Source organism: Martes martes, assembly GCF_963455335.1.
Source record: "Martes martes genome assembly, chromosome: 7".
NCBI lineage: Eukaryota > Metazoa > Chordata > Mammalia > Carnivora > Mustelidae > Martes > Martes martes.
Window position 1 is genome coordinate 43,850,029 of NC_137894.1, and position 22,082 is coordinate 43,872,110.

Sequence of the window (22,082 nt, forward strand, 5' to 3'; positions counted from 1 at the left end):
GCAGAGGGACTCCTCAACCTCCCACAGAAATAGTGTTCCTCTCATGGGCCTGATTTGGAACCCAGCTCTAAATTAGAGGGACTTAACGCTTATTCTGATGGTCTCATCCAAAGGAACAAAAAGAAGGAGGCAAGAGTTTCACAGGCCCTCTGATGACTGGCTCCACAGAATTTTCATACACCCACATAGATTATATAATTGGTTTCCAAGGCAGTTTCTAGGTTAGGATATTACCGTTTCCCCGAACATTTCATCTCTTGACTCATCACATCTTTATTCCTGTCCGCCTACCTGTTGCCATTTATCTACATTACTCAGATCAGTAGCTCATAGTAAAAAAAGAAGGAGCAACAGTGAGGGCCTTCCTGGACTCAGGGAGAGGGCCAGGGGGGCGGGGTGGGCCAGGAGCCCATGTGTGGCACTGCCTGGGCCATGTCTCCTGGACAGCCAGTTTTCTTCTTGATGAATTTCTGGGGAGCAGAGGGATGGACAGTGACCAGAAACTCCGGTCTGCCGTTGGGGCTTAGCTTTGTGGCCAATCAGTGAGCGATCCCACAAGCTCCCTCATCTGTTTACCCCTCACTTTTATCATCTGTAAGATGAGAGGGTCAGAGATGATTGCTGAGGACTCTGTGCCCCCAGTTTTGCACTAGACCTTGAGCTTCCTGAGGGCAGAGACTGTCGCTTGCTTACTCCTGCAACCTCAGCCCTCTGGTTTGTTAAACCATCTAACTGGCTCCGTCTTTGTTCCGCCCTATAAAGGAACTGTGCTCTCTCCCGCCACAGAGGAAACACCATCCAGCCACTGAGGGAAATGTTAGGAAGTGCAGCTCAACAACTCATTTGTAAGGAACTGTGGACCCGGGTTCATTTTCCTAGCTTGACTCAATAACTCCACTCTGCAACTCAGCCTGTCCTTTCTGCCATGCTGCCAGGTGCCTGTGATATTTGGAGAGGTTTCGCATAGCTGTCAATGAAGCTCTAAGTGAGGAAACCAAGTTATTGATGATGATCTGGGTGACGGCAGGGACCAAGGTACCACGTGGTCTGTGACTCCGAAGGGCACGACAGTTACCTGCTCCTGGGAAATTTGCACAGGGTTCCGGAAAACTGTCCAGAGCACTGTGGGGTGGCAAGGGGGTGTGGTCAGGGACCCTTTGTAGCGGTAGTACTCATCAGGCCTCTCAGGGAGCAGCTCTTCAATGCTGAAACCCGGAATGAGCACCTCTTGGCCTGGAGAGACATGGTGGAGAAATGGTGTCAGCCTTTCTCCCCATGGCCGAGGTGCTGCTGCGCCCATGACCGAACCTAGAATATGAACCTGCTCCCTGCATTCATTTTTCTTCAGGTCACATGGGAGTGACTCCCTCCTTCTCCAAGAGAGGGCGAATATGCATCCAAAGACCCCTTACCTTTGTATCTTACATCTTGAAGGTGCTTGAAGATCTTGTCATAAGATGGATTGAAGGAGCCCATCTGCAACAGAGATGAGGCAGGCTGAACTAGGACAATTCTGTTGGCTGAGCCTGGTTCAACTGTTGCTCAGGGAAGGGCTCAGCTAGGGGCTTATAGTTACCATTGCCAAGATCCTCTCTGGAGGATGCACTTTACCAGGACAATTATGAAGGATCCCTGGGCTGTTAGGGATTCAGGGTGATGGTTCTGTCCTCTTGCTTCCCAGGATCCAAGGTACTGAGCATTCAAGGCACTGGGGCTTGTGTGTCCCAGGGCAAGGAATGTGGCTTGCGTTCCTGATCATCAGGCTGTGAGCCAGAAAGCCACAACTAGCATGTTCTCTAACCAGAACTTAAGGGAGCTTGAGTTCACACAAGCCAAGTCAGGGAAGTAAGCATGTTGAGAAATGAGGTACATGTTGTCTTATTAGGGAGAAACATGCAAGCAAATCAGGAAACATTCCCATTTTCTGGGACTAAGGAAGTAGCTCACTCTAGGGTCCATGTAAAGAATGGAACTTGGATATCAGGAGTTGTATAAGGGATTCAGATACCTGATGAGGCAGCACTGCATGATCCCCACCCCCAACCCCTACACTCAGGTCCTATCCAATGGGCAATTCTGAGCTTTATGCAACAGGGCTAGGAACGAGGGCTCATTTTTTCCAGTGTTCCAAAGGACATGCCCATTTCCGCTGCCCAGCTACAGAAAGTGCCGCCTCTAGGCCAAAAGAGAATGTACCCTATGGGGGACTACCTCCATCTCTAGAGGCAAGACACAGCCAACAAGAGTGGGCCATATACATCCAACAGACAGGAATTCATGGACCAGATGCTGAGTCTGATATCCTCCCGGCTTCAAATTTCACATAAAATCCTTTTAAACATCTTACCTCTATGAGAACAGCTAGGACGGCGAGGCCCTCTGACTTGTTACTGGCGCTGCTGGCGTTGGGGTACAGGTCCGAGTTATAGTGGACGATATGCAGCTGCAGTGGAAGAAAAGCTGCTCACAGGGGATGGACAGCTCCTGGGAACCCTTGACTTTACAGGACACTCAAATCCAGTGGGGAGGACAGAACCCCTCTCCCCCTGCCCCAGGTAGATTAAGCCTCTCAGACCCTTTCCTTCATGGCCTCCCCAGTTTTCCCTTTTCCCTTAGTCCTCCAGACCGAAAACTCTACCAGGGCACACTGTCCATCTTATTCACTCATTGTATTCGTGTCTGATACATGCTCGGGAAGTACCAGGTAAACAACAGATATTGAATGAATGAATGAATGGGTTTTTCTAGCCACAAAAAAGCTTGGGTTCTTTGGAGGACTTCTCTCTTCTCAATCTTTTCTTTCTACCTTTCCCCCTTCCCTCCCTCCCTCCCTCCCTTCCTTCCTTTCTTCCCTCTCCCTCCCTCCCTTTTTCCCTCCCTCCCTTCCTTTTCTCTCTCTTTCTCTTTTTTTTTTTTAGAGTGGGAGAGATGGGGAGGAGGGGGAAGAGAGAGGGAAAGAGAGAATCTTCAGCAGGCTCCACACCCAGCGCAGAGCCCGATATGGGGCTCAATCTCTAGACCCTGAGGTCATGACCTTAGGCTGAAATCAAGAGTCAGACATTTAACCAACTGAGCCACTCAGGCACCGCCTCTGATTTTTTTTTTTTTTTAACTTATTCTGGAGCCTATGGGAAAATGTTCTTATGTAGCCTGTCCAGCCTCAGCCTGGCCTCTCTGCATTTGATCTGGAAGTAGTAGTGGCTGAGGCAGGAAACCTCCAGTGGTAACTTATTATAACTGTATCCAGAGTAGGACTCGTATTTATCCCACAGGTGGAAAAAAAAAAATCACAGCATGGCTTTTATACAGATTTAATCAGCCGTATTTTAAGATAGCAGGAAACAAGAATGTTACTCCCTGAATATAGATTCTTACCTTTAAAAAATGAAATTCTAAGCTCATTTTTTTCAAAGCAGGAATTACTTGTCATTATTAAAGTGAGGAAAAGAGAACTTCCCGAGAAATCTTGAATTTAAAAGTCTAAGTATTAAGACATTGTTATAACATATTCTGATGATGTTTAACCTAATTTTTAATCCAAAAGGCGGTGTCACCTGTCCTCCAAAAAATCGTATTAGTAGATAGGTCTATATATATGATACACATTTTTGTTGATTCTTTGCCTCTTGGGACTATAACACATTGAGATTTTCTCTCTTTTCCTTTTCTTCTTCTCTTTTTCTGTCTTCTGTGTTTATAAATAGGATTCAAGCACATTTTATTGACTACAGCTCGATGTTCTTCCAATTTAAATGACCCTTTCTAATTTTTAAAAACTATACAAAATTATTTTTTCTTTTACATAGTCCTCTATTAAAGATTCCTTAGGAGCTCTTACTTTACCATCTTTCCCTGTGAAGGATGCAGCCTGTCATGTGGCCCATACCACGTAAGTGTGACCCAGCTTTGAGAAATGGAGACTTCTATATGGCTAAACCTCTGAAGGTCCTATGCCCTTATTTCTATAGCTGCCCTTTGTGCTTGTGGTCTGTTTCACCACTTTTCTTACTGTGTTCAGATTAAATCAAGAGGAGGTGAAGACGGACACAGACAGAACAGAATTCCCTGCTGAGATTAAGAGAGTCTTCTTTATAGGACTCAATCCAGAAGAACTGCTACACTTTCAGGGACACTCCATAGAGAATCTGCCACTTTGGGGTCAACTCGATGTATTTTCCCTATTATAGACATGTATGGTCCACCTTCACCAGGCCCTTGGTGACGGATGTGGCTAAAGAGTAGAAAATACAATAACTAGAAATATTTTTAAATGCCCAAACTCTCCCAGCCTACACCCTAACTTCTTCTTTATTCCCTATAGGTAAGTAGAAGCCTCCACATTGCAATTAGCCTGAAAGAAATTGCAGTCCTAGAGGGTCAGAGATGGGTCTGGTTTGAAGTACATGCACCTCCAAGAGTGCCATCCTATTGGGCCGGAATTATAGCCCCTCCACACTTGTAACTCGACCTGTTATTAGCCTGAGACATTGAGCAGTTTAGCAGTAAAGAAGAGAGAATGGTCATGTCATTATTTACCTGGCTGATCAGTAGCTTTAATCTCCTTGTATTTATTGCCCTGTAAACGTTCAGAACCATACGCCCAAGTTCTATCCCGTGGGAGCTCTGAAATGGAGCAACTCAAGCACCCCGCGTCCCCCCTGCACACCTGTGGGGCAGGCACAACGCTCCGCTCCTCCTGTTTTCATGTGGCCTTTTGGGTCAGTGCCACAGGATAACATGACATAATACAGTGCTGTGCTCACCTCCCAAACTATCCTGGTCGAGTCTGTCACCGCGCTGATGTCCAGGGGATTGTAATGCCAGGCATCCCTCGGCTTGCAGCCAAGTAGAAGAGTAGCCCTGGGTCCCAAGGTTCCAAGCACCACCCGTGCCCAGGGGAAAGGAAAGATGGGAAGGGGAAGGCCTATGCAAACATCATGGCATATGAAGAAAGACTGAGAAGTTTGGGGGAGCAATTAGCCCAGTATGATCCAGCAGTGGGATACATACAAAATAGTATATAGAATGGGCTTCCTGATGCATATTCTGAGATCCTAACTCAAGTCTAGGGTAAGAAGCTGCCCCAGTTGATGATATCTTGTGATCTCTAAGCTGTATTACACTGATCAGACCCTTATAACCAGGGTCATCCACTGTTTTTCCATTGACTGCTGTACCTCACACTTCTAACAGGTTTGGCCCTTGGCCATAGGTGGCTCCATGGTATTGGAGCACATAGATGCCATAGTCAAGATGTTATTATGTGTCTGGGATGACCTACGTCAACCAGACAAGCTGGTGGGATCTTGATCTGTGCAAGCAGAAGGGCAATGTCTAGAAAAGGGGTATGTGCGTCCCTCTGCCCCCCTGGGAGCGTTGCCTTCTGAGCAGCATCATTCAGTAAGCGGCAGAGAGACAAACTCTGTGTGTTCAGGAGAGGAAGGGGACCAGGATACTGCAAATGAGCTGCAGGGTGCCCAGAGTGGCTCTACCTTCCTGTGCTGCTGACAGCGCCAGGCGTGGGTGTGGCGAGCCTAAAGGCAGCCCCTGCTTGTGCTCCGATCTTACCTGTCCACCAGCCAGGTGGAAGGGTGCCAGACTACCTACCGCCAGGCAGCCTCTGCCAGCCCTGTGGCCGCACTCACCTCTGCGGCAAAGTGCTTCCCACCGACAGTGTGCTCGGAGCCATGCGGGTCATTCTGGTTCCCCCAATGCAGGTGCAGCTGTGTGGCAGTGTAGCGGGACCGGAGGCCCTGGAGGTGCATGTCCGGGGTCAGGTTCAGCCTCACTGTGGGGAGTGGAGCCTTCAGAGCCCTGGCCCGCTGAGCACTGCCTGAGAGCAGTGAGGGAGGCAATACTCGCCTGGGCCCAGACAGGAGGCAGGTGGACTCAGCGAGCAGAGAGAGACAGCCTGAGGATCAGAAACTTGGGCTCTTCTGAGAACGGCCCCATTTCCCTAAACCAATTCTAGCAGCACCAACACCTTCTTGGCTCCCCTGGGGAAAGGATGGCAGGAGCATGAATACTAGACCAACGGGTGGGTGTTTTGTTTACACCTCCATGTATTACACACCCATCTATGAAGATAGAAGTTAATGAAGTATCTGCCAAGCCATAGAATATAACAATAACAATAAAAATGACTATTTATGAGGCATCTACCATATTCCAGATCCCAACATACGTAATCTCTAGTCTTCACAATACACATCAATATGCCCATTTTCCAGATAAAAGCTCAAGGAGATTAATATTCTTACCCAGAGTCTCATGACTTCCAAGTTAGGAGTCAAGCCAGGATTCAAATCCTTGTTTGTCTGACTCCAAAGCCTGGGGGACCCCACAATGAATTGCATGGCTCCTGGAGTATTTGAGCCAAGGGACCAATGGGCTCAGGCCTGTCTGCTCCCTCCGCCAAGAGATGTGCTTCTTCTGAGAGGTGCTGGCCTGGCAGAGCAGCCTCCAGCATCCCCTGAACGGTCCAGGCATCCCTGGGCTCCCCCGGACCCGCTGCCCCCTCCCCTTCTCCTGGATACTGCCGTGGAGCCCCCTCCCTGCCGATGGAAGAGAGCAGTCCAAGGAGCCAAGGATGCTCGGACATCCCCTTGCAGGTCTCAGAGATCTCTCTCTCACCTGAATGGCCATCGTTGGTCAGGATAAACTGCTCGTTGGCAGAAACATTGTAGCCTTGGAACCCCAGGGGCACAAGGCTGGCGTCGTACTGGAGAATGTCACTGTGCAGGTCTATCGGGGACTGTAGCATACCTCCACATGCCGGGTACTTCTTGGACCAGCTCTTTTCCCCATCGGGACCTAGAAGGGGAGATTCAAGTGCAACGTTTAGTCGGTTTTCCACAAACGCTCTTTCCTCCCTTTCTAATCCTGTGTTCAGTAGGACCCACTGCTTTTCTCCTCTTCATCCCCAGAGGGATATTCTTCAAGGCCCAGAGATCTCAGCTTACTGCTCACTTGCTCTTAAAGTGATATGGGGAAAAGACTAGAGCAGACCCCATGCCAAGGACTAGGACCCACCAAGCTCCATTTGAATTTTACATTGTTCATATTTTGACACAGTACATATCCTCTCCACATGAAGACCTACTGACTTTCAACAATTTTGCATCTGTTTATGGAACACCTATTAGGAGCAGGAACTACTCAGTCTTGGGGCCGCCAGGTTGGACACAACAACAGGGCCCCTGCTTGCCCAAACTTGAATCCTCTGGGATGCTTCAGGCTGGAAAAATTGGCCACAGCTCCAGGGAGGTCTCTGGGGTCAGTGGAGTTACAGGTATGATCTTCCTAGTAGGAAACCCTGGAGGACATTGACATATCCACATCTAGAGCAAGTATAAAACCCCACCTGATAGGGATGCTTGAAAAATATCAAGTAATTGGGGCACCTGGGTGGCTCACTGGGTTAAGCCTCTGCCTTCAGCTCAGGTCATGATCTCAGGGTCCTGGGATTGAGTCCCGCATCGGGCTCTCTGCTCGGGGAGGAGGGGGGGCTGCTTTCCCCTCTCCCTCTGCCTGCCTCTCTGCCTACTTGTGATCTCTCTCTGTCAAATAAATAAATAAAATCTTTTAAAAAATATGTCAAGTAATTATATGGCTGGAATCACAGAGCTAAGCGCAAAGTTTATACTGGGAGAGTGTGACAATACTACAAACTAATGCCAAACTACCAGTGAGCAGGAAGAGACTTAAAAAATAAATCCTCCAGGGCTCAGGCTTCTTGCTAACTACTGGGTAATTGTTCTTCCTCTGGAAATGGCAATAAACAATCCAATCCCATGTTCAGATAAACTTTCTCACTCCCACAGGGAAAAGAATCTTTAAAGAATGTAAAACTGTGTTTAAAAGATTATCTCCCGTGGTAATTAAATGGATTTTCAGGCAGAGATTTCTCCAGAAAAGCAAATAATTGGCATGTCATGGCTCGTTAGGGTAGAACCATGGTGCCCTGTGGGCTCTCTCTGAGTTGGGGCCCAAGTTTTACCATCTGGGGTCCATCAGTATTTTAAGCACCAGGAAGGACAGTAACTGGAGCAGAGAGGAAATGAACACCACTTCTTTCAGGAACCCATCCATAGACAGCAGCACTATTTCACAATACACTGGCCTCACAGAATCCTGGCTCCTTACCCCTTGTTCTCTAACTAGGGGACTTCATCTGAAAGTAAAGAGAGTCAGAAGAAAAACTTGGTGTCCAGGTTCATTTAAAATGGTATGAGAAGTTGATCCAAGCTCTGGACATACACAGTAGAACCCTACTAACTTTTCAGGCTTTCAACCTTTGGATATACCTTCTTGGAAATGTTAGAACTTGAAAGGATTTCAAAATGTCCTGTCCAACCTTTCACTGGACACCAGTTTTCTCACTTGCTCATGTCAGTCAGGGACTTCACTGAGCTGTATTTTAATTTTCAAGACCTCAGAGCCCTGGATTCAAAGCAGTTCAACTACACCAAGGTGGCAGAGGGAGAGGGAGCCTGGAGGACATCAAAGTAAGACCATTACTCAGCTGAGGACAAAACCAAATTCCTTAGGAACAGCAGGAAGCCGAGAGGGAGCAATCCTGAGGTATCATGCAAACCCTCAGGTCAGCAAGAGCACAGCTACCAGGAACAAGCCTTCTAGAGTGAGGCCTCCAGCCTTTTTTCTGCTCACAGTGGCATTTGGACCCACAGCCAGGGTGGCAGAAGCTGCCAGCCATGCAGGAATGGAAAAACTCGGTGAGTAAAGAGGTACAACAATGAAATGATTTCTCCTCGGATGCATGACTAAAGGGAACTGGGTTAGAAGGACTTTACCTTCCCAGAACAGAGGTTCCGAAAGGTTTCATGAAGAGAGCATTCTGGTGCTAACTAAACCAAGAGCTCTTTGGGGATAGGAACATCTCATTTTGATCCCTGTGAGCTCACATAGTGATTAGGGCCACATGAATAACAGACATTTGGTAAACACTTTGCCAAAGAATAAAAATCCCACAGAACAGAGAGCTTAGGAAAAGGTTATCAGGAGGAATTTTTCTTTTTCATTGTGCCCTAAATACTCTTTATTGGAACTGACACTAAATTGGGTATTTGGGAGCAGGAAAGGCTAGGGATATAAAAGGCAACAGAGCCAGTATTGGCAAAACCTTCTTCGGAAAGAGAAGCAGCTATGTTGGACCAGAAGAGTCCAGAAAACAAGATTTCAGCACCAGCCATCCCACCATCTCAGTGAGTGACCTTGAGCAAGTCACATTCCCTGCATGAGTCTCCTTTACCCTTCATTCAAATGAGAGAATTGAACACTGTGTTCGGGAAGTTCCGTTCTGGCTCTCAGCTCCGAGATGGATGGAGATTACTAGGACTAAGCGCCTCCACCCTCCGTATCAGGCAAGTTTGAACGACTTGGAGAGAGCTGCTCATGCCAAGGCAGCTAGCTCCGGGGCATGTGACAAAGTGCCTGCTAGGAAGGGGCTGTGGGACTGAGAGCACAGGGCACTGCTGCTCCCAGGGCAGGCAAGCCACCCACCTCAGGAACCTGCCGCAGTGTTAGCTGCCGTCACCAGGGGGCGCTTGTCTTTGATCACTAGCCACAGCCCTTTAGGGGCAACAAGGTCTAAAAAGCCTTTTCTAGGGGCACCTGGGTGGCTCAGTGGGTTAAAGCCTCTGCCTGCGGCTCAGGTCATGATCCCAGGGCCCTGGGATCGAGCCCCGCATCGGGCTCTCTGCTCTGCAGGGAGCCCCCTCTTTCTGCCTGCCTCTCTGCCTACTTGTGATCTCTGTCAAATAAATAAAATCTTAAAAAAAAAAAAAAAGACTTTTTCTACTCCTCCTGCTTTATTATCATTATTTGTAGTAGTTTTGGCCCTTACAACTCTATAGTATAGCAAGGTAAAAATTGCACCGTTATAGATGGTGCATTCAGGCTTTCATGGCCTGAAGCACCTCAGCCTGTGAAGGCCTTCAAAGGCCTTCAGACCCTTCCCAGTCAGCCACCATGGTCAGCCTGGCTTCCCCACCATTATAGATGAAGCACTGAGATCAAATGATTTGCCCTAATTAGGCCTTGGCTTAGTTACAGAGTTAACTTCCCTGGGTCACAAAACCTCCACGGCCTCCTTTGTTAGGATTTATCCAGGAGATCTGGGGCATGCCTGTGTCCTCCCTCTCCCGGGCTCTCCATGAAGGCAATGTTACCTTCACCCCTGCCTCTCCCATGATGCCTGGCACAGAGCAGGGCCTTACCTGTTTACAGGGCCGTATTCTGATGCTAATTTTCTGCTTGTTCCTCTCCAGGAACACATGCCCCTTTATTAATACCCCTAGCTTCCCTACCACCCCATATCATTTTTTTCTCATCAAAAAAGAAAAGAAAGGGGCGCCTGGGTGGCTCAGTGGGTTAAGCCTCTGCCTTCGGCTCAGGTCATGATTCCAGGGTCCTGGGATCCAGCCCCGCATTGGGCTCTCTGCTCAGCCGGGAGCCTGCTTCTTCCTCTCTCTCTGCCTGCCTCTCCGCCTGCTTGTGATCTCTCTCTCTCTCTCTCTCTCTCTCTCTGTGTCAAATAAATAAATAAATAAAAGAAAAATTAGGTCACTTGCTCAGGTTCAAAATTTACCTTCCTAGTTTCCTAATTTACCTGCATGAGGATGTGTTCTGCTTGGGAGCATTCAGTGAGAAAGAAATCTGGTTTACTGCCCTGTGGCCTGGGAGATGACCTGCCACGTATGGGGCTTCACAGCAGTTCATAGGACCCCCCTCCACCCCCAGCATGATGGCCAGTGTCCCCTTCTTGCACGGCTGGGGACCTTGTCAGAGCAGCCTCCCATCCTCGTGGCTTGTGAGTGAGAGGGGTATGTGGTGCTGTGTGGGTGGGCACCGGGGAAGCAGTATCGGGGTGTTGTCAGGAGACACCTTTTGCAGGCAGCCACAGCCCAGACTGTGGCTTTTCAACTTGGTCTCAACTTTCACACTTATGCCAAGTGCCCTGGTGCCAGGAAACCCCACTTGGGACTGACTCTGCCATAAGAGTCATTCATTTCCAGCTACCGTAAACACTCCACTTTTCTCAGTTTTGACTTTGCCTTTTCAGTTAATTGGATTCCTCACATGATCCCGATAAAGGAGATCATGTGTATCTCCCAGTTTGTTTTTCCAAACAAAGTCAAAGCATTACTTCTTTCCAGCTCATGTTTTTCTGCTTTAGGCAAAACAGAGTTGGGCCAAACTTCTGTTTTGAAATGTGACAGGAGATTAACATGGCCCAGCTCAAAATGCCTCTTGTGATCTCCGATTGGGAATTCTGAGGCCCCGGGTACAGAATCCGCATTACCCAAGGACAAGAATTTTTGTCATGGAAAATTTCAAATACATACAACAGCAGAGAGAATAGCAAAATGAACCGCCACATCCCCCAGTTTCAACAACTAACCACTGGCAGAAACAAATCAGCCTCATTTGTATCGCACCCACTCTCCCTTATCCCTGGATAATCTTGAAACAAACCTAAATCATTTCCATCTGTACATACTTCAGTACGTGCCTCTAAAACATAAGGACTCGTGAACCCACCTTACCATTACCACACTTAAAAGGTTAACAATTCCTTAAGGTTATCAAATCTCATCGGAATTCAGTTCTCCAATTATCTCATCACTTTGTAATGGTTTATTTGTAACCTTCAGGATTCTAGTGAGGTCCATATATTGTAGTTAGTTGACCTGTTACAGCCTAGATCTCAGTTTGATGGCGTGATGCCTCATCAGAGAACCACTGCCCCTGCCTTCTTCCAAGGCTCATAATCTCAGAGCCAGGTTGGCTCCGGTTGTCCTCACTCGGTCATGGAGTCCCATGTTTCCATTACCACCACCATCTCTACCACCCCAGGACCCGCCCTCATCTTGTCACACTGCGCAGGCTTCCTGCAGAGTCCCTGCCTCAGCCTTTCCTAAATTCACCGCCAGGCTCCTTTCTTGTTGAGACCAAGTTTAACCAGATGTCACCCTGCTTCGAGGCACAGCCCCACCCCGCCCCTCCCTTTCTCCGACATGCCCTCCCCACCCAACAAAGCCGAGCGGGGCAGTAGCCATCTTTCGTGGCCTGAAGCACCTCAGCCTGTGAAGGCCTTCAGTGGCCTTTAGACCCTTCCCAGTCAGCCTCCATGGTCAGCCCGGCTTCCCCACCCTCAGAACATGCTGTGAACTCAACCTTCACAAATGTTCTTAAGGTTTCAAATGCCACCCTCTTTTCCCTTCTTTCCAAGTCTTGTCCACACTTGAAGTCCATCTCAAGTCCTGCCAAAGCTACTCCAGTGCTTTCTCCTTGCCCCGGACTCCTTAGCCAGCCTGCTGGGGGTTTGCACGGTGGTACAGTGATGGGAATGCTCCTTCAAGCCAAGTGCATGACTGCTGTCTCCAGACCAGCCCCTCAACCTGCTCCAGACTAGAACTCTGTCTGCAGCTTTCAAAGTCCTTTTGAGGACTAGAGCTTTTTGTCACATCCCTCCTGCATGGCTGACATTGTGGCCCTTATGCAACACTTAAGAAATTGACTCGGAGGGTTTCTTAAGCTAGTTTCAGAAATCAAGCCATAAAGAGATGAGAGAAGAGTGTGTGTGGACATGTGCACGTGGTTATAGGAAGGTGAGGGTAACAAGACGGGATTTGTTCTTAACGGATAGACTTAAGCATACTTCCATACAGAAGGGAAAGGGAAGGAGAGAAGAAGGGTTGGATCCAGGAGAAAGAAGAGCCTATGGATGGAGTGTGGCCCTGAGAAAACAGCGGGCTGGGGAAGGTCCAGCCAGCAGAGGCAGAAATTAACTCTGGGCTATCAAATGAGGCACTCGATGAATGTTCATCATATGGATCAAGCAGAACACTGAAGCCTGCCTGGAAATGAAGCCCATGAAGTAAAAATCCAGTCAGAAATCCAGGAACTGGGGCGCCTGGGTAGTTTGGTGGGTTAAGCCTCTGCCTTCAGCTCAGGTCATGATCTCAGGGTCCTGGGATCAAGCCCTGCATTGGGCTCTCTGCTTGGTGGGGAGCCTGCTTCCTCCTCTCTCTCTGCCTGCCTCTCTGCCTACTTGTGATCATCTCTCTCTCTGTGTCAAATAAATAAATAAAGTCTTAAAAAAAAGTTTAATATATACTTTATAGCTCCTGCAGTTTACTTCCAAAGTTGATTAAAAGACACAGCTTCTCACGGAAGTCCAGGGGATTCAGCCTATCAGTTGTATGGAGTTCCCGCAGAGTCCACCTGGCTGGGTTCTGTCCCCCCTGCACAAGGCCACATTCTGCCAATTCTGCCTTTTTTCCTGCCGGTCAAGTGGAGAGGCATGGCCATAAAGACCGGGATCCTGCCCAGGAGGAAAGGAGGCTAGCAGGGGTGTGGGTTAATGATTGATGGAAGAGGTCTTATGACTTTATTATAAACCAGTGGAGGCCAAGGAATCAAACTGACATTTTCCTTTGTTAATGTTGCAAATGAGTCAGAGACAGGGCAGTGAGGGAGGGCTAGAGAGTCAGGGTTACTTGTTATTTACAAAGCTTAAAGGGAGATTGCTGAAGGCCGTTCTGCTTTCTTGGATTTTATGTTACAGGTTAATACAAAAGGGAAAGTTTTCTTCTTTTTTCTTTTTTTAAGATTTTATTTATTTGACAGAGAGAGAGAGAGAATACAAGCAAGAGAATGGTAGAGGGAGAAGCAGGCTCCCCGCTGAGCTGGGAGCCCATTGTGGGGCTCGATCCCAGGACCCTGGGATCATGACCTGAGCTGAAGGCAGTCGCTTAACAAACTGAGCCACCCAGGCGCCCCAAAAGGGGAAGTTTTCTAAAGATGCTTTCATATTTACTCTATGTGAGACTCTCCTCTTTGTTATTTCAGTTTGTGTTTGGGCCAGCTTGAGAGGAGGGGCTGACATTGGGGTGAAGCAGGGTTTGGGGATCATTTCTGGTTTAGCCATTTCGGGGGAAGGGTGGGGGAGTGAGGAAGAGGTGAGCTGTAAGACTGGCCACCAGCTCCCCTCTCTGTTAGCCCTCAGAAGCCCTTCCCCCTCTCCAGTAATCTGGAGGCACCCCCCTGCCCAGTAATGCTAGGGTTGTGAGGAAGAGGGGAGGTCCAAGGGCAGATACCTCTCCCTGCCCATCTCACCCCCTAAGGCAGGACAAACTGTCCCCCTCCTCTGTGTATTTCTCTGTGTATTATACGGATAATATTCCGTATCTTCCTACCCCAGGAGACCATCGGTTCCCAAAGCGTAGTCCCTGGGCAAGCATTATCATCATCATCACTACCACCATCCCGGTCACCTAAGAGCTCATTAGCAATGCAGATTCTTGGCCCCAACCCACACCTGAATCAGGCACTCCGCGGGTGCCCAGTGGCTGTCATCAAGCCCCCAGATGATGCTGCTCCTCCTGGAGCCTGAGAATACTGCACTTGGCTTTCAGCTTGCCTTTCTCACTCTTGGGTCCCTGACTCCTACCCCAGAGCCTGGCAAACTCTAGTGTCCCACAAATGGTTCTTGAGCAACAGCTGCAACAAACCAGTAAGTTAAACAAGTTGCTACATTGGGAATAGCCTCAGCCCAGTAATGAAACCTGGGCAGGCCCCGGTCACTGGTCAATGCTCAACCCACGATCTTCTCTTCGGTCTTCCTTGACTCATTCACAAATGAATCGTGGTGTAAAAATGTGAAGTCCACAGTCAAGCCAGATGTCCTGCTCCACCCTCTTTAAAAAGAATATTAAAAATATTCTTTCTCCATGCTCAAGCATCTCTGAATAGAAAAGCCTGCAGGGGCACCTGGGTGGCTCAGTGGGTTAAGCCTCTGCCTTCGGCTCAGGTCATGATCCCAGGGTCCTGGGATCGAGCCCTACATCGGGCTCTCTGCTCAGCAGAGAGCCTGCTTCCCCCTCTCTCTCTGCCTGCCTCTCTGCCTACTTTCTGTCTGTCAAATAAATAAAAAATATTTAAAAAAAAATAAATAAAAGCCTGCAGACATCATCTTTCTAATGTACTATTAGATGTGTAATTCTGGAAACATAATGTGTTTGAGGTAATTATTCAATGTTGACTATTAGGAACATAACTTCCTTTTCTCAAACTGTTTTTATGGCTCAGTTCATTTTTAAAATTTTTTTATTGTGGTAAAATATAAAGTTTACCATTTTAACACTTTTTTAGTGAATTCGTGCCATTAAGTACATTCACACTGCTCTACAACCATCGCCACTATCCGTTTCCAGATCTGTTTCCATCACCCCAAGTGTATGTCACCAGTGGGAATGTGAAATGATGCGGCCAATTAGAATTACCATATGATCAGCAATTCTATTCCAAGGTAGATACTCAAAAGAACTGAAATCAGGGACTCAAGCACATACGTGGACATCAGTGTTCACGGCAGCATTATTCCCAGTTGCCAAAGGGTGGAAATACCCCAAGTCCATTCACCGGCACATGAACAGATAAACAAAATGTTGTACAGACATATAATGGGATACAATTTGTCCCTAAAAACTTATCTTATTTTAATGTACAATTTCTTTTCCTAGAACCCCACCTAGTAGATGTTTAAGGAGAGCTGAGGTAGGTCTCCATATTTGCACACTTATCACAGAACCAAAATTACGGTAGATGCTCAGTAACCCCTCACTGGTTGAGGAAAGCTCTCCGTAATTTCTTCCTGAGTCTAACTTCAGAGCAGCTGTCCAATGTGAGTGAGCATCAGAATCTCCTGGAGGGCTTGTTAAACAGACTGCCAAGCGCCCCCTCCCCAGCTTCTGATTTAGCAGGTTTGGGGTGGAGCCCCAGACTCTGCATTTCTACCAAGTTCCCGGGTGATGCTGCTGGTCTGGGGCCCACACTTTGAAAAACTGCAGGTGTAGAGCAGTATTTCTTAACTCTGGACCTACTCTGGCATCTCTGAGGGCTTTTAAGTTTGCCCCTGGCCCAGCCCCTGAGATCTGGTTTAATTGGTCTTGGGTGGGGTCCACACACAGGAAGCTTTAAAAAGCTGCCCAGGCGGGAACCTGGGTGGCTCAGTGGGTTAAGCCTCTGCCTTCGGCTCAAGTCATGATCTCAGGGTCCTGGGATCGAGCCCCGCATCGGGCTCTCTGCTCAGCGGTGAGCCTGCTTCCTCTTCTCTCTCTGCCTGCCTCTCTGCCTACTTGTGATCTCTGTCTGTCAAATAAATAAAATCTTAAAAAAAAAAAAAAAAAAGCTGCCCAGGTGATTCTAACCTGCAGCCAGAGAAGAGCTGCTGAAAACCCCTCCTCAAATCAAAGGCCTTGACGTCAGAGCCAGAGCTTTTACCCTCCCTCGCCAAGGTAAGATTGCTTTTTAAATTTTTAATCAATGTTTTCTTGTGGTCAAATATATATAATATAAATCTACCACTAGTGACATTTGGTGTGTTCACGGTGGTGGGTAACCATCACCACTCTTTAGCTCCAGAACGTTTTCACCACCCCACAGGGAAACCCCAACCTCAGTCCCCATGCCCCTCCCTCCCTCAACCTCTGGTAACCACTCAGCTACTTTCTGTCTCCATGGATTCGCCTGCTCTGTACATTTCATGTCAGCGGAATCAATACGCGGCTTTTGTGTCCGGCATCTTTCACATAGTACAGTGTTTTCATGGTTCATCCGTACTTCCTTCCTTTTTATGGCTGAATCTTATCCCCTTGTATGGACATAGCACCATTCATTTATCCATTTGTATCATTGCTTCTTACTACAGTTTAAATATTTGACTCTGGTTAAATTGCCCTGTTAGTCTGTAAAATAGTTGTTGACTGGAATCAAGCAGCAGTGTTTCACCTGTGTGCGTTTTAGAAGAGCCTGTGACTATGGGGCGCCTGGTAGGCTCAGGTGGTTAAGCGTCTGCCATCAGCTCAGGTCATGATTCCAGGATCCTGGGATCAAGGCTCACATCGGGCTCCCTGCTCACCGGGGAGCCTGCTTCTCCCTCTGCTCCTCCATCACGTGTGTGTGTGTGTGTGCGCTCTCTCTCTCAAATAAATAAAATCTTTTAAAAAAAGAGAGAAAAAGTCCGTGACTAGAGCTGGCGTGAAGGCAAGATGAAGACTCAGCCTGGTTTCCTGGAAACACGGGTCTAGGGGTCAACGAGGCTATTATTTGTAACAGGCTCCCAAATGAGAAGGGGAACCCTCACGTCATAATGCTAATAGAGGCGTATTCCATACAAGGTGGTGTGGCAATGTTTTCTGGCAGTAGAAGGAAGTTGGTGGGAGAGCAAATGACATGGGCAGAAGCTGCCTCTGTGCCTGGCTCTTTCCCTGGCAAGAAGAGGTCTGGAAATGTCTCAGGTACTTTGAATCATTGATACAGCCTTCTCCTCTAGCTGACAGAGGGTTGCTCGTCTTTATTAAAAGTGTGAGGCTGGGGGTAACCCACCGTGACTGCATTCGGGGTTAGACAGTAGGTCAGGGACAATGCTGGATATCTAAGCTGAATGTGATCCCCACAAGGAATTTAGCTGTGGACTTCTGACGTCTGTTAATAGAACCAGTACCTCCCCTTTCGCTTTCACTGTGATCTCTCGCCTCCGTTTTGCAACCAAGCATCTTCCAAGAATTGCCTAAGCTGCTGGCTTGTGCCTCTTTACTTCCCATTCAGACTCGCTGCTCTGTGACTCTGACTTGAGGCCCACGCCCCACTGAATTCAAACAGATTCTTCAGTTCTTGTTTTTCTTGCAGTCCTTGGCCCCAGTGCCCGCCACCACCCCGTTTCTGAAACCTTTCCTCTCCCACTATCTGTAGCTCCCTGCCCCTGATGTCAGCCTTCCCATGGTTCTGTCCACCTCTGCCCTACCCAGTTTCCTCCTGAGCTCCAGACCTGCTGCCCACTGGATGCCCCTACTGGATGCCCTTGGCTTCCTGAAACCAGACATGGCTGCAGAGGGAGGCAGATAGACAAACTATTAAAAAAGAACAACCAAACTTGCCATCTTTTCCTCTCTGACCGTCCTCCTTCCAAAACTTCTCTCGCTTCCTTCAAGTTTATCTGTCTGAATGGATGGTACCATTTACCACACCAAAGCCCAGAATCAAATCTTCTCCTTTGATCCCACTGCTAGGCACAGGGAAATAATGATTTTCCTTTTATGTGTCTTTTTGAAAAGCTTATTCTGAAAATTTTTTAATGTACAGAAAAGTTAGAAGAAAAGCACAATCAATTCCCATATACTCTCTTTAAAAAAAATTTTTTTTAAGATTTTATTTATTTATTCGACAGAGAGAGAGATCACAAGTAGGCAGAGAGGCAGGCAGAGAGAGGGGGAAGCAGGCTCCCCACTGAGCAAGGAGCCCGATGTGGGGCTCGATCCCAGGACCCCGGGATCATGACCCAAGCCGAAGGCAGAGGCCCAACCCACTGAGCCACCCAGGTGTCCCATTAAAAATTTTTTATAAAGATTTTATTTATTTATTTGACAGACAGAGAACACAACTAAGCAGAGAGGCAGGCAGAGAGAGAGAGGGAGAAGCAGACTCCCTGCTGAGCAGAGAGCCCAATGCGGAACTCGATCCCAGGACCCTGAGATCATGACCTGAGCTGAAGGCAGAGGCTTAACCCACTGAGCCACCCAGGCACCCCTCATATACTCTTCACCTAATCACTAGCTGTTAACATTTTTGTCACACCTGCTTTATTACTCGCTCTCAATATATACATCTATACATACATTATTATTGTCATTACAGTTCTTCCTCAGCCTGTGATGAGATTATGTCCCAATAAACCTATTCTAAGTTGCAAATACCATGTAATTTGAAAATGCATCTAACCTACTGAACATCACAGCTTAGCCTTGCCTACCTTAAGCATGCTTCGTACTAGCCTACAACTGGGCAAAATCATCTAACACAAAGCTTGTTGAATATTGCATGTAAACTATTGAGTACTGTGCTGAAAGTGAAAAACAGAGTGGTTGTCTGGATAAAGAATGGTTATAAGTGTGTCAGTTGTTTATCTCATGTTGGGGTGGCTGCCTGGGAGCTGGGGTTACTGCCCCCACCCAGTGTCACCAGAGAGGATCACACCAGGTATCACTAGCCAAGGAAAAGACCCAAACTCACAATTCCATGTATAGTTTCTACCGAATGTGTGTCACTTTCACACCATCCTAAAACCGAAAAAATTTAGGTTGAACCATCATAAGTCAGGGCTCTCTTTTGAGAAAAAGTGTTAGACATCATGCCCTCTGGTACTTAAATACTTAGATGGCTGTCTCCTGAGAACAAGGACACTTTCTTACATAATCACAGTACAATTATCCAAGTCAGGAAATTTAGCGATTAATACAATACTGGTATCTAGTATTCAATCAATCAAATCAAATCAAATTCAAACAATCAGTATTCAAATTTTGTACATCCAGGCTCAAAGGATCTTCCCACAGATTATGTATGATTTATAAAAGGGGAAAATGGTAACAATAAAATGGAGAAAGCTACCAGGCATTATCTTAACCACATGATCAAAATGATCACCAACAATGACATCGAGTGCCTCCTGAGGAAATGCACAGGCAGGGACACATTACTTCTGTGGTATTCATGCCAAAACGTACAACCTGAATCTCGTAAGAAACCCCTGGACAAACCAAACTGAGGGACCTACTAGGAGCTATCTGACCTATATGCTTCAGAAACGTCACAGCATGAAAAGTCTAAAGAGACACCACAAAAACATGCAATGAGTTATCTGGGTTGACTCCTGCATCAGAAAAAGTACTATCAAGGATCACATCAAGATTCCTTCAGACTTGGCGTTGCTGTGTCCCCACTGGCACAGCCTTTATTCAGACCCACAGCTCCCTATCTGTGCCCCTCACTGGCCTTGTTTCTTTGGGCTTACCCCACAGCCCTCCCCTCTCCACACTCATGCACACCACATTCGCACACTACTTTGCTGAAAGGTCTTCAGTCGCTCCTCAAGGCTTTAGGAGTTATCCCGAGATCTGTAGTGCAGCCCTCAAGCCCCCCGTGATCTCACCTCCTTCTCCAGCCTTGGCTTTCCCCACTGCCACCTGTCAAAAATCTGAGGTCACTGCGCGCGGAGTGGATGGGGGGAGAGCTAAAATTTCACCCAAGCCAACAAGTTATGCTGCCACAGCTTCATTGCAGAGACACAAGACTCCTGAGTTGGAGAGAAAGGACAGTTTATTACTCACAGCAGTAGCGGAGCAAAATTTGCGCCTGTTTGCCAAGCCTGGTTCCATAGGGCGCCACGATGAGGGCTGGGTGACACCTGCACGTGCCAGCTGCTCAGCATCACGACCACGCAACTCCCCATTTAGGAAATCTCAATCTTCTAGAGAGGCAATTGGCAAGCCTGCCTAACTTTACTCCCAAGGGAGACCTTGTCTTTATCTTACTGGACAGCAAACAAATCTGCTCTCTGCCCTACAGGGAGATACCCCCTCTAGCCTATAAAATGATCTGCTACGTAAACATCCTTGAAATGATAGTCTGGAACCAAAGCCATCAGCACCTCTTCCCACAGACTTACTGAAACACCAGAGACCCAGCAGTAAGAGTCTCCCACCTCCACTCCTCCAACACTAGGCAGCTGACACCTGATTGTGTCTCTGTGCCACGTGCTCTCACTCCCTCTTCAGCCCTCTGTGGTCCACCACGGAAAGCCCTGCTCCGCCCTAACCGCACCCGCCCATCCACAGTAGTTCCCACAAACTCCTCGCCTAGCTCCTTTGTCTTTCAAGAATCAGCTCCTCAGGCAGGCCTGACAGCCACTCTTGCCCTGGTGTCCCAGCACTTAATTTGCTCCACTGTAATTGCTGGCTCACACGTCTGCTGGGCCCTTGGCTATCAACTCGTTGAAGGCAAGGGCTGCATCATGCTTATCTCTAATCCCAGGACCAGCCCACCAAGAATAAGTGCAGGGCAGGTGGAAAGAATAAGTGAATTGGTGAATAAACTCTTCTTTTAAAGCCACCAGCCCTCTCTTCCTGTCACTTGAGGTCGAGGCAGATGTACAAACCGATGAAGCTGAAAAACTGGCCTGGACGAGGGGTGGGGCAGGTATGGGGTTCATAAGCAACTTCCAGATTCTGGGGGAGGAAGCAGAAATGGGTTCAGGGGAGGCCCTCCCCATGTTGTCGGATGGAGCACTTTGACCAGCCTTCTCAGCCACGCGGACGTGAGGCAGGGCCCCACCCTGTGTTTCCCTGAAACCGTAGCCCCAGCCGAGACCATCCAAACGGGGTGCTTCAGGCTGGGATGCTGAGTGTCTATTTAGTGATCCAGTGTACAAACTAGATGCATCTTTAACAGGTCTGCATCCATGCCAAGAACACTGTTTTTCTAAATATGTATTTAGGTGTCTTAGACAGGAATGTTGTTGTCCCACTTGTGGTGGTATTTCAAACTTCAAGTCTGTATTCTCAACATTGTCATCTGGCCATGTCTAGAGACATTCTAGAGTCCTAGCGGGCAGGTGCTACTGGCACCTAGGGGGTAGAGGCCAGAGATGAGGCTGTATATCCTGCCATGCACAGGACAGCCCCCCACAACAAAGAATTATCCTGCCCAGAATGTTCATAGTGCGGAGGCTGAGGAGGCCTGGACTGGACTGTTGGGACTGCCTCATTTGGGCATGAGCATACAGTGTGGAGGTTTTTCTTGAAGGGACTGGGTGTTCTCACTGTGAATCATCCTGGGCCAGAAAGAGGAATAGAGGCCTGGAGACAGGGAAGAGGGAACACAGGAGGACTCTGGGCCAGGAGAGCAAGACTGGTGCCTACGTGATGGTGGGGGACCCGTGGGCAAAGGGATGATCGTTGCCCTCAGGGAGTACTGTGCACAGAGACATCTGTTAAGGATTTTTCTTTTAGACTGTCTGTCATCCCAGGGCCTGAACTGAATTTTTTTGCTCAATTCCAAGGCTGAATGAGTTTGTTCGGGTTTTTAAGCTACCATGTAATGAGCACTCATTATGTGCCAGGCATCATTCTATATCAGAGGTTGGCTGCCATGTTCTGGCAAAAGGCCAGATCGCCAGTATTTTATGATTTGTGAGCTGTACAGTTTCTGTCACTACTTGC

General features: G+C 47.9%; 1 protein-coding gene across 1 annotated transcript in view; it reads right to left on the bottom strand.

The window, feature by feature from the left end:
• Positions 1–22,082, bottom strand: part of CA12 (carbonic anhydrase 12) — a gene marked incomplete at its 5' end in the record, with an annotated part of 53,005 nt that overhangs the window by 14,493 nt on the left and 16,430 nt on the right. The window contains 5 exon segments of the mRNA XM_080807699.1: positions 1,076–1,233; positions 1,413–1,476; positions 2,348–2,443; positions 5,646–5,788; positions 6,634–6,813. Of these exon segments, the coding sequence (XP_080663825.1) occupies positions 1,076–1,233; positions 1,413–1,476; positions 2,348–2,443; positions 5,646–5,788; positions 6,634–6,813 (641 nt within the window).